General features: G+C 45.5%; 1 protein-coding gene across 1 annotated transcript; it reads left to right on the top strand.

Annotated features, from left to right (window-relative positions):
- Positions 1-5,111: 5,111 nt before the first annotated feature.
- Positions 5,112-8,322, top strand: LOC122887749 (olfactory receptor 52N5-like). Its single transcript, XM_044221235.1, has 2 exons — positions 5,112-5,397; positions 7,213-8,322. The coding sequence occupies exon 2, from the start codon at positions 7,235-7,237 to the stop codon at positions 8,183-8,185; it is 951 nt and encodes a 316-aa protein (XP_044077170.1). The 5' UTR covers positions 5,112-5,397; positions 7,213-7,234; the 3' UTR covers positions 8,186-8,322.
- The last annotated feature ends 7,843 nt before the right edge of the window (positions 8,323-16,165 follow it).

Genomic DNA, 16,165 nt, shown 5'->3' with positions numbered 1-16,165 from the left:
ACCAGCTCTCCCTGACGCCTGGTGTTTGCTTCTGTGTCGCCGGCCTGTGAGGATCCAGACGAGGGGCTGTGTGCCGGGGAATCTCCGCCCGCACAGTCGTGCTGCTCAGCAGACTGTGCGCTGTAGGTCACTACGTACAGCCCTGTTAAACACTCGTTCACAAATAAGACCTTTATCCTGAGCGATTTGATTTCCACTCACGATCTGGATTGTCTCATGCTCATGGAGACCTGGCTAAAACCAGATGATAACGGCGCTTTCTCCGAGCTCCTCCCTCCCGGCTATTCTTTCCTGAGAACGCCGCAAGTGTCCAGTCATGGTGGTGGCCTGGCTTCTGTTTTTAAACAACACCTGAACTGCCGTTTGCTCCCATCTAAAAACTACAGCAGCTTTGAGCTTCAGCTAACTTTGGTTCAGTTTGCATGTCCCTTATTGTATGCTGTTGTCTATCGCCCTCGGAAATATGACAAAGATTTTATTCCGGAGTTCTCAGAGTTGCTTGCGGAATTACGGACACAATATGACAGTTTGCTGATTTGTGGCGATTTTAATATTCACGTTTGCTACCCATTCAGTCAGTTGGCAAAGGGGTTTCAAAGCCTTCTGATCTCTTTTGACCTGACACAGTCAGTAAACGCCCCCATGCATCAGCATGGACATACACTGGACCTGATAATCTCTCACGGACTGATTGTATTTGCATTTTAGACCGCCTCCCTGTTATATTTGAATTTAAAGTCCCTCTCCCTGCAGCCAAATCTCTCATTCCAGCTGGTCGCCGCCGCACCATCACATCCACCACAGCTGGAGAATTTGCTGCTGTCTTCATGAACACCACTCTTTATTCCCAGGACATCATGGTCTCTCCTCTGTGTTCAGAGATTTTTAACAGCATTGCTCCTTTCAGGTGCACATCTGTCAAAACTAAACCAGACCCCTGGCTTAATGACACCACCTGTGCCCTCAGGCGGCAGTCCAAACAGGCTGAGCGCAAGTGGAAGAAGGAGTATATTGAGGGACAGTCTCACTGAGTATCAAAATGCTGTTAAAGCAGCTAAATGTACAATTCAGTTTGTTACTAATCCATCTAGTAATGTTCTGCAGCATGTGACAAAGTCAACCTGTGATGATTTTCTCCATTATTTTGTTGACAAAGTAGCCTCTGTTAAACAGAGCATTAACAATATGTCTAACAGTTTTGACTTATGCTCTTCTTCTGTACTCTCTGTGTTTAATGTGTTTGAGCCAGTGTCACTGTCTCTCCTTGCTGAGGTGGTCCAGGGGTTGAGACCGACTAACTGTCCTATGGACATTATTCCTTCCAAGGTGCTTAAACAGGTTTTTAACACAGTGGGTGGGTGGGTCTCCTCTCGTTCATAAACAGCTGCCTCAGCTCAGGTTCTGTACCAACTGCTTTCAAGCACGCTGTGGTCAGATCTTTTCTAAAAAAACCCAACCTTGATCTTGCTGTCCTGTCAAATTTTAGACCTGTGTCCCATTTGCCTTTCCTGTCCAAGGTTTTGGAAAAAATAGTCTTCATTCAGTTAAACTCTTTTCTGGAAAACAATCTTTGAAAAATTCCAGTCTGGCTTCAGAACACGACACAGCACTGAATCCGCTCTGCTGAAAGTACAGAACGATATTCTCTTGTCCCTCGATGCAAAAAAGCCTGTGCTGCTGGTAATGTTGGACCTTACTGCAGCGTTTGACACCGTGGACCATTCAGTCCTTCTGAGACGTCTGGCCCAACAGGTTGGCCTTCAGGGAACTGTGCTGCAGTGGTTTAGGTCATATTTAACAGATAGGACATTCTCAGTTATGATCGATGACCTTTCCTCCTCTTCAGCCCCTATAACCACGTTGTGAAAAATTTGGGGGTGAAATTAGACAGCAGTCTAAAATTTGATAAGCAAATTGATTCTGTGGTCAGGGCAAGCTTCTTTCAGCTCCGCCTCCTAGCAAAGGTTAAACCCTTCTTGAGCCGTTGTGACCTGGAGAAAGCTATCCATGCTTTTGTTAGTTACCGCATAGACTACTGTAATGCGCTCTATGTGGGAGTTAACCAAGCTGTCGGAAAACAGTCGGAAACACGAGCACATCACACCTGTCCTATACTCCCTGCACTGGCTCCCTGTCCAGTTCAGAATTAATTTTAAAATTTTGACATTTGTTTTTAATGCAGTCAATGGCCTTGCACGTTCCTATTTGTGTGAGATGTTGAGCCCTCACCGACCCTGCAGAGCTCTATGATCTGCTGGGCAACATCTGCTGGAGGTCCCCCGGTCTCGGTGCAAACAGTGGGGCGACCATTCATTGCAGTGGCCGGTCCGAAACTCTGGAACTCTCTGCCCATTGACTTACGTTCCATCACGACCTATAGACAATAGCCGATGGGTTCCAAGACTGGGGCGGGGGCAGACAATGCAAATAAAATAAAATTGGAGAAACTAGCAGAGACAGCTAGATTTGAAAGTATCCAACTGAAAAAATCAGCTGGATACTCCCCTTTAGGCCTCCTTCCAAAGCCCCTCCCCAAACACATATGCATGCACAATGACTGCAGGGACAGAGTGCGCGCAGGTAGGCCAGGAATGATTGGATGGGCTTATTACTGGCCTGCAACAGCCACAGATACCGGATTTTTTGCATTTTTTTCCAGAGCATTTGATTTATTGATTGCTGTCGGGATGTGAAGAGCAACACCAAGGTGGAGACAGATGTAGTTTTTATTGAACACAGCAATGAGCACACAGTAAGCTGGTAAGTGATGGGTGATGGAGCAGTCTAGAACGAGTGGAGTACTGATACCGTCCTTTGTAGAATGGGGTTGGAGATTGGGAACCGGAGACACATACACTGGAGACAGGTAAACTTACGACTGGATGACGGAACACTGGAGTGGAAGCGCAGACTGGCGTAGGAAAGGGATCCAAAAGTCGTCTTTCATCGAGTACACTCATCAACACTAGTGTTGATGAGGTGCTGATGGGGAGCAGGTGTGTGTGATGTTGGGTCAAGGATGTCGTGTCTGGGTACCCACGAGCGCTCCTCTGGACCATTTTCCTCCCAGTCAACCAGGTATTCTAGTAGACCACCACGACACCGGGAGTCCAAGATCTCGTTCACCCGGTACAGCGCTCCATCCTCCAGGATGGGGGGGGGTGTTCCGCTGCAGCGCCAGGCTCTGTGGAAACAGGAATAGAAGGGTGGTGAGGTTTGAGGAGTGAAACATGGAAAGTAGGGTAATTCTGTACTGTGGTGGCAGTTGGAGCTGATAAGTGACTGGGTTGATTTGCTTGGTGATGGTGAAGGGACCAATGAATCTGGGACTGAGCTTTTTGCAGAGCAGACACATCCTGATGTCCCAGGTAGACAGCCAGACCTTCTGACCAGGTTGATAGACGGGAGAAGTGGAGTGTCTCAGGTCGGCTGTCTGTCTGATGATGAGCTGTGCCCCAGACCCTCTCGCTCTCTCGGAACCAGTAGTCTACCGCTGGAACCTCTGAGGGTTCTCCCGACCACGGGACGAGAGGGGGTTGGTAACTGATTAAGCACTGGAAGGGAGTGAGTCTAGTGGTAGGTTGGCGGAGGGAATTCTGGGCGTACTCGGCCCAACCCAGGAACTGGTTCCAAGAGTCCTGGTGGCCATGGCAGAAGGTATGTAGGAAGCGGCCGATCTCCTGTATCTTCCTCTCTGTCTGCCCGATCGACTGCAGGTGGTATCCAGAAGAGAAGCTGATGGTCACGCCTAGGGAGAAGAAGGCCTTCCACACTCTGGAGATGAACTGGGGCACCTGGTCTGACACGATGTCCTCTGGAATGCTGTTGTTCCAACCATGTGCGCCCTAAGATCACCTCAGCAGTGGAACCCTCCAGAACCAGGAGATGTTACTGTTCTTCATGCAATAGGCCTACCTGGATGTTAACAGGACCAGCACATACCTGGACTCGTGCACGGCGAGAGAAGGGCGCTGGTTTGGCCATGGGACTGGCGTACACCGGAGGTGGCGGAGTGACGGCGGCGGATGCAGAAGTGATGGCTGGTGTGGATGCTGGTGGTGTGGCGGAGAGCCCACAGCGAAGGAGATCCACCAGCTCCTGGAAAGGGTCCATGGTTCTCATGCTGGCCGTCCTACGGTGAGGTCCGGTCTTCTGTTACGGACAGAAGGGCAGGAGACACCGAGATGGAGACATATGTAGTTTTTATTGAACACAGCAATGAGCACACAGTAAGCTGGTAAGTGATGGGTGATGGAGCAGTCTAGAATAATGAGTGAAGTACTGATACCATCCTTTGTTGGTAAACTCACGACTGGATGATTCAACACTGGAGTGGAAGCGCACACTTGGCGTAGGAAAGGGAAGGAATCCAAAAGTCGTCTTTCATCGATGGGGAGAGTCCTTAGTATTAACGAGACCAGACAACTGGCTGGGGTGAGTAGTGTGCATTTATACTAGTATTGATGAGGTGCTGATGGGGAGGAGGTGTGTGTGAGTGGTTAGTACTCTGGTGAGGGAGTGGTTATCCAGTGGTTATCCATTATTTCAGATTTGACTGGAGCTCTTTTAATGACGTCATCTCCTTGTGCGCTCTTTTTTGGTGAATTGTGCGCATCCGCCAACGTGCATACTGTCTGTTGCCGTTGCTCCATCTCGTCATCTTACTTTTTCCAACTTTTAGCTTTGCTTTTTCTTAAAGAGTTTCCCCTTGGGGATCAATAAAGGATTTCTGATTCTGATTCTTCTGCGATGGTTTAATAGCAGCAACTGATGAACTCATATTCACAGCAGCAGTGGATGACCATTTGTTAATGTAACACCTTTTCCTACGATGACAAGTCAAAATTTCTTCGGTGAAAAAGGTCTATGGTAAAACTAGCTACCTCCAGCAGTCTGTAATAATACATTTATATGCCAGTAGGGCTGAAAATAGCTAAATCACCCATGTTTTCTGCCCACCAGTCAGAGGCAGACTCAGGCTGTCTGAGGGGCAGGGGCAAAAAAATAAAAAGGGCACCAGCTGCATGAGGTGGGGCACCAGGGTGCAGAAAGTCCTGAAGCATTTATGGTGAAACAGTTGTTTTAAAATATAACTCAGATTTAAAGTATAACTACTACACCTCTGTAAAACATGTACATGTACATGTAGGGCAGCCTGTATGCACCGCATCATGTTTTCTCCACTGGAAGGGCGCCCTAGAGGGTACTTTATCATGTTTCATCTACCACAGCGGCATCCAAACCACCAAAAGCAAACATAGTGTTGTGACAGCAGTTGTTGCCTGGTAAGAAACTGTTCAGACTTAAGTGACGCAACAAACTCTCAAATATCGGGGGCCATCATTCAGCTTATAACAGCCCACCTCGGGTGAGTGGAGGGAGTTCATGTCAGTAGAGGTAAGCATGAGACACACAGTCTATAAATGATGTTGTTTGTTTACTGAATAATGCCAATCATGTTTTTATCATTTATGAAATATTGCAAAAATACTCTCTTATGTTCTAAAGTCAGAGACATACATTTATCTTCTCCAGCCTCGATTACTGCAACAGCGTTTGTACTTAAAGGAAATTCTATTGCCAGGCTACAGAACTCAGTGACCACATCACACCTGCTTTAGCCTCCTTACACTAGCTCCCAGTATGTTTTAGAACTGATTCTAATATCTTACTTATATATTTTTATTTATATCTTAATTTTACTCTTGGTCAATTGATGTCTTTTGTTACCTAAAAGTTTGCTATTTGATTAGATTCTATATGAAACTTAATTAACAACGAGCGCTTTGCAGGTGCAAACTTAACATAATTTGTTGATTTTAATTTGCTGCCATGTGTGAAACACTTTCTAAATCAGGTTATGAAAAGTGCTCTACAAATAGATTATTAATATGTTTTTATTACTATGTACAGTATATCCTGTGTTTCGTTTTAGTTTTAACATTTTTAGTTTTAAGACACAAAATGAAATCTTAAATACTTGAAAAGATCTGATAAACAAATTAATGGCATTTTGAAGGCAAATTGGAATTAAATGAAATTTGAAAAGGAATGAAACCAGGAATATAGCATTCAGTAAAGTAATTATATATTATATTTAAATGCAGTCAACTGTTTCCTGATGTGTGAGCTGTGTTTCCAGCAGCCTGTTCAACATCCACCACAAAACTATACAAGTGAATACTAAGCTACACAACTGTTATCGAACCATGTGCCATTTAAGTTGTGTATGCAGATTATCATTCTCAAACCATAGCATCCCTATGTGAACGCTTGCTAAATGCATAAAAGTTGTATTGTTTGTCTATGGTCATTATGTTTTTACCCATTGTTTTATGTGTCAGTGTGGTTATGTATGAAATAACAATAAAATATTGAGTGTTTGGTTTGAATGAAAGCCTGTAGACACGTGGCTGAACTGCTGTAGAGAAACCAGAGCTATGCTGTTCTAATGTCTGAATAATTTGTTTTTCACATCACTTCACTAAGTCTTATATGTCAGGGAGACAAATATCCTTATTGTTGTTTGTTGCTGATTGACTGATATTGTATCTAGCCTATGACATTAAATCATGACTGAATTTAAATTCAAACTTCTTTTTGTCTGCCACATTTTGAAACAGCGATTTTTCAGGGTTATACTTTGGAAGTTTTGTTGTCAAATGAGGCATTATTAAATTTTTGCAGTAATTATCATTTTCTTTGATTTTTTTTGTATTGTATGTTGTTTTTATTAAAATATTGTTTAATTGTGTTGTAGACCATGTGCACATAAATTCCAAAGCAAGTTTCAGTTTGGTTTAATTATTTCATTTTTTGTAAGTCTTGCGTCTCCACAGTAGGCCTTTAAAGGTAGTATTCTTATAGTACATACAGTATGTCCTGTTTGAAAATTTCAATCTTTATATCATTTAACCAAGTTCTAGATTTCACAGGCAAACAACCATATTGTTGTCTATTGTTACTAAGTTTTCATCTCCAGAACAATAATTTGCTATGCTCAATTTGTGCATATTGATAATATTTTCCACTTTTATTTCTTGCATTGAACGCTACCCTACTTTTTAGGCGGTACTGCTGACCTGTTTGAGAAGCCACTTCTTCCACTGTTTGTGTAGATTACTGTATCTACCTAGTTATTATTATCTTCAAAAACATGTTTTTGATATTAAACACCATATAAATTATTTTTTGCTCTCCCATCCTCACTAGGCTTAAAATAACCCTCTGCACTATGGAGAACCAGACTTTAAGTATAGACATTCTACAGCTGGAGGGGTTAAAGGTCAGCCCCCAGTCCTCCATTCCCGCCTTCATCCTCCTCCTCCTCATCTACATCTTCATCATGGTGTCCAACATCGGCCTGGTAGTCCTGATCACCATGGAGAGGAGCCTCCACCAGCCCATGTATCTGCTCTTCTGCAACATGAGCATTAATGATGTTTTTGGGGCCACGACCATCATTCCTCGCTTGCTGAGTGACGTTTTTACTCCAGTCACAGAGCGCTACATCCATTATTATGAGTGTGTGATTCAGGCCTTCTGTGCTCATTTTCATTTAGGCGTCTCTCACACTGTGCTCATGATCATGTCCTTTGACCGCTACGTGGCCATCTGCAACCCCCTGCGTTACGCCACCATCATGACCAGCAGGATGGTGGTGAAGCTGTCGGTGTCGGCCTGGATGGTGGTTTTATTGATGGTGTCGATCCTCGTGGGCCTCAGTGTCCGCCTGTCACGCTGCAGGGCAGTTATTTTGAACCCGTTTTGCGATAACGCCTCCTTGTTCAAGCTGTCCTGTGAAAGTATCCTCATCAATAACATCTACGGCCTCGGCTACACGGCAGTCATGCTGGGCTCCTCCATCTGCAGCGTCACTCTCACCTACCTGAAAACTGCTGCAGAGTGTGTGCTCAGTAAAAACAAGGTTCTGAACAGCAGGGCGCTGCAGACCTGTGCCACCCACCTGGCTGCGTACATCATCATGTTTGTGTCTGGCTTCATCCCTGTCATCCTCCATCGTTTCCAGGACTTTTCAGACGAAAGGAAGCTAGCATCCATCTTGTTCCATGTGGTCCCTCCTACTATGAACGCTGTTATCTATGGACTGCAAATCAAAGCTGTCAGACAAAAAATAGTCATCATGTTTACCAGGAATACAATGGTTGTGACAGAGGTGAAATGACTCAATAATGAATTAAACTTAAATATTTGTTAATTATTAATAAATGCACTTACTGAAATGTTCAGTCATGCAATTAAAAAAACATTCTCTCTCACTCGCTATGGCATGCTGAAATGTATTTTTGTTACTTTTCAAATTAATTTCACTTATCTACACACCCATTCAGTAATTATTTGATGATATAAATTAAAAATATGTTTACACAATTAATTAAGAGTTTGACTTGTTTCACAACGGATTTTAACTGGAAATACTGTCATGAAAGTGCAAGCAGGGTAATCAGGAACTTGATCCACATGCAGACTCAGAGGCAGAGGCACTGAGACAAGGGAACACACAGACCAATTAAATTTCAATTCAATTCAATTTAAATTTATTCCTATAGTGGCAATTCATAACAGAAGTTATCTCATTGCACTTTTCCCATAGAGCAGTTCTAGACCATACTCTTTATAATTTTAATTACAGAGACCCAACAAATCCCACCATGAGCAAGCATTTGGCAACAGTGGCAAGGAAAAACTTCCTTTAAGAGGCAGAAACATTGGACAGAACCAGACTCAATGGTGGGTGGCCATCCACCGCTGCTGTGTTTTGAGAGAGAGGGAGAGAGAGAGAGAGAGAGCAACTGCCTTTCCACTCTTCATCCTCTTCAACGTCCTCCTCACTTCACTCTTGCTAATCTTTGCTACTTCCTGCTCCACACCAGTCACCTCTTTGTTCACTTTCATTTTCCTCATTCATCAACTCTTCAAAGTACTCCTTCCATCTTCCCATCACACTCCTGGCACCTGTCAATACATTTCCATCCTTATGTTTCATCACCCTAACCTGCTGCACATCCTTCCCATCTCTATCTCTTTGTCTGGCCAACCTGTACAAATCCACCTCTCTCTCTTCAGTGTCCAACCTAGCATACAAGTCCTCATATGCTCTTTGTTTGGCCTTTGCCACCTCTACCTTCACCTTACGCTGCATCTCCCTGTACTCCTGTCTACTCTCTTCAGTCCTCTCAGTGTCCCACTTCTTCTTAGCTAACCTCTTTCTCTGTATACACTCCTGCACTTCCTCGTTCCACCACCAAGTCTCCTTGTCCACTTTCCTCTTTCCAGGTGACACACCGAGTACCCTCCTACCTGTCTCCCTTATTACAGTAGCTGTAGTGGTCCAGTCATCTGGGAGCACTTCCTGACCACCCAGAGTCTGTCTCAGCTCCTCCCTGAAAACTACACGACATTCTTCTTTTTTCAACTTCCACCACTTTGTCCTCTGCTCTGCCTCTGTCCTCTTCATCTTCCTCACCACCAGAGTCATTTTACACACTACCATCCTGTGTTGTCTGGCTACACTCTCCCCTACCACTACTTTACAGTCACTGGTCTCTTTCAGATTACAACGTCTACACAAGATGTAGTCCACCTGAGTGCTTCTACCTCCGCTCTTATATGTCACCCTATGTTCATGCCTCTTCTGGAAGAAAGTGTTCACTACAGCCATTTCCATCCTCTTTGCAAAGTCTACCACCATCTGTCCTTCTGCGTTCCTGTCCTGAAGACCAAACCTGCCCATCACATTCTCATCACCTCTGTTCCCTTCACCTACATGCCCATTGAAATCTGCACCAACCACCACTCTCTCACCTCTGGGGATGCTCTGCATCACTTATTCTAACTCACTCCAAAATTTCTCCTTCTCTTCAAACTCACATCCTACCTGTGGGGCATAACCACTCACAACATTGGACGCCTTCAATTTCCAGCTTCAGACTCATCAATCTGATACTCTTTTCACCTCTAGAACATTCCTCACAAACTCCTCTTTCAGGATAACTCCTACTCCGTTTCTCTTCCTATCTGACCCATGGTAGAACAACTTGAACCCTGCTCCTAAGCTTCTAGCCTTGCTACCTTTCCACCTGGTCTCCTGGACACACAGCATGTCCACCTTCCTTCTCTGCATCATGTCAACCAACTCTCTAGCCTTCCCTGTCATAGTCCCAACATTCAAAGTCCCTACTGTCAGTCCTAGATTCTTAGCTTTCCTCTTCTCTCTCTGCCTACGAACACACCTTCCTCCTCTCCTTCTTCGTCTTTGACCAACAGTAGTCCAATATCCACCGGTACCCTGTAGGTCAACAGCACCGGTGGTGGTCGTTGTTAACCCAGGCCCCGACCGATCCGGTATGGAAGTCATTTTCACGATTCGCATTTTTTATTTGGCATGTGTTTTACATCGGATGCCCTTCCTGACACGACCCTCTGCATTTATCCAGACTTAGGACTGGCACAAGAAGACACTGGCTTGTGCCCCCTTGTGGTTGCAATAATCCAGCCTAGAAGTAACAAATGCATGCACTAATTTTTCGGCATCATTTTGAGACAGGATATGCCTGATTTTTGCAATGTTACGTAGGTGAAAAAAGTCAGTCCTTGAAGTTTGTTTCATGTGGGAGTTAAAGGATGAATCCTGATCAAAGATAACTCTGAGGTTCCTTACGGTGCTGCTGGAGGCCAGGGCAATGCCAAGAGCAACTAGTTTATGGAGTATTTCCTAATAATATTGCCTAGAGGAAGCACATACAAGGTGAATAGAATCGATATAATAAAATATAAATACACTAGAGAAGGATAATGAGGGACAGGTGAAGCTAATCAGGACGGGACTAAACTCTATAAACAGATATCGGCATATCAATGCAGAATCTGTAGGCAAGGGACAGGATTTTGGTATCGGAATCATTCTGGTTTCTGTTTGTAGTCCGGTTGTAGTCCAATTAGTATTGACCAATCACGTTTCAGTGGGCTTTGGTTGCATGCAGGTAAACAGTTCATGTGGAGAGCAAAAGAGATGGAACTCATTGGCTGAATTGCCCATCGGCTATTGTCTGACAATGATTTACCTTTTTATCAGTCTCGGAATCCTAGAGATTAGCTTTTTATTGGCATTTTAAAAATGGATCTGCATCCAAATCGCTGTCAGACAATAGCCAATGGGTTCCAAGACTACTAATCGGACTGTAAACAATGACAGGCGCACGGAAGAGGATGTCTTGGCCTGGGTATCTGTTATTTGGATACACTGGAAGCCCTGAAACATTGGCCATTGCCTGAAGGCTAAATCGTTGTCAGACAATAGCCGATGGGTTCCGAGACTGGGGCAGGGGCAGACAATGCAAATAAAATAACAAACCTAAAATAGACAAACCAAACACTGGCTCTAGATAGGGCCTTTCACTGTTTTTGTGAGTTCCCCAGCCACCGTAGTTTCTCCTACACGCTTTGAAGGGGAGGATGAGGCGAGCGGTATTCACATGGTTGCAGACTGTAATTTCACCGTTAGATGCCACTAAATCCTGCACACAGGACCTTTAAAGAGGTTATTTCCACAAACAAAAGACACAAAGGAGTTGGGTGGACCACCAGACCCCCTGCTTAATAGGTATCCCCTCCAATGTTGAAACAAAACTTACACTCTTGTTCCTCACATTAACACATGAAACTAACAGAAATGTTATATTTCCATCATGTTTTCCACATGGTTTTCCATTATTTCAGATTTGACTGGAGCTCTTTTAATGACGTCATCTCCTTGTGTCCTCTTCTTTGGTGAATTGGGCGCATGCGCCAACGTGCATGCTGCCTGTTGCCGTTGCTCCGTCTTGTCGTCTTACTTTTTCCATCTTTTAGCTTTGCTTTTTCTTAAAGAGTTTCTCCTCGGGGATCAATAAAGGATTTATGATTCTGATTCTTCTGTGATGGTTTAATGACAGCGACTGGATAATTATCTCCACCGGCTGTTTATCTCCATCAACCAATGAACTCATATTCACACAGCAGCAGTGGATGGAAACAAGCAACACTGTCATGGTTTACTGGGACACTTGAGCTTAAAACTTAAAATGGAGCATTTGTTAATGTTATTAGTAACACCTTTTCCTAAGATGACAAGTCAAAATGTCTTTGGTGAAAAAGGTCTATGGTAAAACTAGCTACTCCCAGCAGTCTGTAATAATACATTTATATACCAGCAGGGCTGAAAATAGCTAAATCACCCATGTTTTCTGCCCACCAGTCAGTGGCAGACTCAGGCTGTCTGAGGGGCAGGGGCAAAAAAATAAAAGGGCACCAGCTGCATGAGGTGGGGCACCAGGGTGCAGAAAGTCCTGATGCATTTATGGTGAAACAGTTGTTTTATTACGTGACTCAGATTTAAAGTGTAACTACTAAACCTCTGTAAAACAACCACACAGGGAACTATTAACTATTTAACCATTTAGAAGCGCGCAGCAGCAAACTAGTTTTCTCACATGTAGGGCAGCCTGTATCAGAATCAGAATCAGAAATACTTTATTGATCCCCGAGGGGAAACTCTTTTGTTACAGCAGCTCACTCATCATGTCAGTGCACACAGGAATAGAAGTACTAAGCAAAAAATATTATACTCTATAATACAGGTCTGAAAATAAATTAAGTACCAAGTGGGTATAAGTATAAAATAAGTGTGAAGTACAAAGTGGGTTTACTGGTTGATGATAATAATACGGTATAAAGTAATAGTGCATGAACTGTCAAGTTAAGTGTAGCTTATTTATAATGAGACGGAGGATATTGCACAGCAGTAATAGAAGTATGAATAAATATCAATAAATAAGGAATTTTAAACTGAAAAGAGTATATTGCACAGGAGTATTAACACAGAATATTGCACAATTATTATTAAGTATTGCAGTGATGTTAATGATCAATGTCCAGTTTAATGACTTAGGGTCATATAGACTGACACTTAGAGGGAGGAGTTAAAGAGTCTGATGGCCACAGGCAGGAATGACTTCCTGTGGCGCTCTGTGGTGCATTTTGGGGGGATGAGTCTTCCGCTGAAGGTACTCCTTCAGTGGGTGGGAGACACTGTCCAAGATGGCGTGTAGTTTGGCCAGCATCCTCCTCTCTGACACCACCGCCAGAGAGTCCAGCTCCACCCCCACAATGTCACTGGCCTTACGGATTAGTTTGTTGAGTCTGTTAGCATCTGCTCTCAACCTGCTGCCCAGCATACAGGATAGCACTGGCTACCACAGACTTATAAAACATCCTCAGCATTGTCCGGCAGATGGTGAAGGACCTCAGCCTCCTCAGAAAATAGAGGCGGCTCTGGCCCTTCCTGTAAACAGCTTGAGTGTTCTTAGCCCAGTCCAGTTTATTGTCCATGTGTACTCCCAGGTACTTGTAATCCTCTACGATATCCACACTGACCCCCCTGGATGGAAACCGGGGTCACTGGTGCCTTGGCCCTTTGTAGATCCACAACCAGCTCCTTAGACTTCATCGCATTGAGCTGCAGATGGTTCTGCTCACACCATGAGACAAGTTCCCCACCACAGCCCTGTACTCAGACTCATCACCACCGCTGATACATCCCACCACAGCAGAGTCATCAGAAAACTTCTGAAGGTGGCAGGACTCTGTGTGGTAGCTGAAGTCCGTGATAGATGGTGAAGAGAAAGGGAGAGAGGACCGTCCCCTGAAGGGCCCCAGTGTTGCTGACCACGCTGTCCGACACGCAGTGCTGAAGGCGCACATGCTGTGGTCTGCCAGTCAGGTAGTCAACAATCCAGGACACGAGGGGGGCATCCACCTGCATCGCTGCCAGCTTCTCACCCAGCATGGCTGGCCGGATGGTGTTGAAAGCACTGGAGAAGTCAAAAAACATGATCCTCACCGTCCTTGCCGGCTTGTCCAGGTGGGTGTGGATGCGGTTCAGCAAGAAGATGATGGCATCCTCAACTCCCAGCCGGGGATGGTAGGCGAACTGAAGAGGGTCCAGGAGGGGTCTGACCATGGACCGCAGCTGTTCCAGCACTAGTCTCTCCAGGGTCTTCATTATGTGGGAGGTCAGTGCCACCGTCTGTAGTCCTTGGAGCCACTGGGACGCGGCGTCTTCGGCACAGGAACGAGGCAAGATGTCTTCCACAGAACAGGGACCCTTTGAAGACTCAGGCTCAGGTTGAAGACATGTTGAAGGACTCCACATAGCTGAGGTGCATAGGCTTTTAGCACCCCGGGGCAAACACCATCGGGGCCTGCATCCTTGTTTGAGTGTAGTTTCATCAGCTGTCCTCTCACCTGGTCAGTAGTCAGGCACACAGCAGAGGTTACAGGCAGGGGAGGGGGGGAGTCATTAGTGTGAAGAGGGCCGTTAGCCTGATAGCCAGTTGAGGGGGGAGTAGGACTCTCCCAGGAAGATGGAGGAGGGGGGAGCAGAGGACTCAGAGGAGTCTGAGAGCCGACAGCAGCTGAGTTAGAGGGGGGATGAGCAGGAGCTGGTGTGTCAAATCTGTTAAAGAACAGATTAAGTTCGTTGGCCCTGTACAAGCTGCCTTCAACTCCTCTGCTGCCAGTCGGTCTGAAGCCAATGATGCTCTTCATGCCACTCCAGACCTCTCTCATGTTGTTCTGCCGGAGTTTCCGCTCCAGCTTCCTCCTGTACTTCTCCTTGGCTTCCCTGATCTTCACCTTCAGGTCAACCTGGATTGCCCTCACCTCCTCCCTATTACCATCAGTAAAGGCCCTCCTCTTGGCATTCAGGATGTCTTTGATGTCCTTTGTTAACCACGGTTTGTTATTTGGATAACAATGGACCACCTGGGACATTGGGACATTGCAGTCCACACAGAAGTTAATGTGATGATGCACTCAGTGAGCCCATCAATATCCTCTCCATGAGGCTCACAGAGTGCATCCCAGTTTGTCACTTCAAAACATTCCTGCAGTGTCTCATAGGCCTCCTCTGACCATCTCCTCACTGTCCTTATGGTCGCAGGCTGCCTTTTTACCAGAGGCACATAGCAGGATTTAAGATGAACCAGGTTGTGGTCCGACCTACCCAAGGGGGGGAGGGTGGAAGAGCTCAATGCGTCCTTAACGTTAGCATACAGCAGGTCCAGTGTCCTCTCCTCTCTAGTAGGACAACACACATAGTGGGTGAAATTAGTCAGTGTTGTTGAAACACTGACATGGTTGAAGTCACCAGAGATTAATATGAGTGCACTCGGGTGTTGAGTCTGGAGTTGTGCTATGGCGGTGTGAATGGCGTTGCACGCCGATGCCGGGTTAACAGATGGGGGGATGTAAACAGCCACAACAATGGCATGTGAGAATTCACATGGCAGATAATATGGCCGGAGTCCCACAGCTAACAGTTCAATGTCCGGGCTACAGATACTCTGCTTGATAGTAACGTGACCAGGGTTACACCATCTGTTGTTAACCAGAACAGTAAGCCCACCGCCTTTCCGCTTACCGCTTCAGGAGTGATCCCTGTCGGCCCAAACAGTCTGAAAGCCGTCGAAGGAAACGTTATGATCCGGGATATCCTGGTGTAGCCATGTCTCCGGGAAGCACATCAAACTACACTCACGGAACTCCGTCTGACTAACGGCGTTAGCTCGTCCATTTTATTTGGCAGCGATTTCACGTTGCCCATTATGAGAGAAGGCAGACACGGCTTAAATCTCTTGTTCTTAAGTCTCTTTTGTCTGCACCCCTCTCTCTTCCCTCGCCGCTTTGTTCCACCTCTGCATCCTCTGTGTGTGCTCCTCCAGATTTCAGTGGGGACATCAGTTGTCCTGGGCGCCATGCCGCTCGGCTTCAGTGCGATCAGCTGTTCCCTGCTGTAAACAATGCAGCCAAACAGCTGATCTGCAGCAGTGCCCTGACCAAGTAGCAGGAGAAGAAGTTCCACGGCGAATAAAGGTACTAAAAAACTTTGTAGCATGCATGTTGGCGCATGCGCACATTTCGATGCACCGCATCAGGTTTTCTCCACTGGAAGGGCGCCCTAGAGGGTACTTTATCATGTTTCATCTACCACAGGGGCATCCAAACCACCAAAAGCAAACATAGTGTTGTGACAGCAATTGTTGCCTGGTAAGAAACTGGTAAGAGTTCAGTGACGCAACAAACTCTCAAATACCGGGGGCCATCA

Source organism: Siniperca chuatsi, linkage group LG14, assembly GCF_020085105.1.
Source record: "Siniperca chuatsi isolate FFG_IHB_CAS linkage group LG14, ASM2008510v1, whole genome shotgun sequence".
Taxonomy (NCBI): Eukaryota; Metazoa; Chordata; class Actinopteri; order Centrarchiformes; family Sinipercidae; genus Siniperca; species Siniperca chuatsi.
The sequence above is the reverse complement of the archived record's forward strand: the minus strand, read 5'-3'. Positions and strand labels throughout refer to the sequence as shown.

Coding starts and splice junctions, on each gene's coding strand:
- LOC122887749 (XM_044221235.1), top strand. CDS start 7,235: ATGGAGAACCAGACTTTAAGTATAGACATTCTACAGCTGGAGGGGTTA.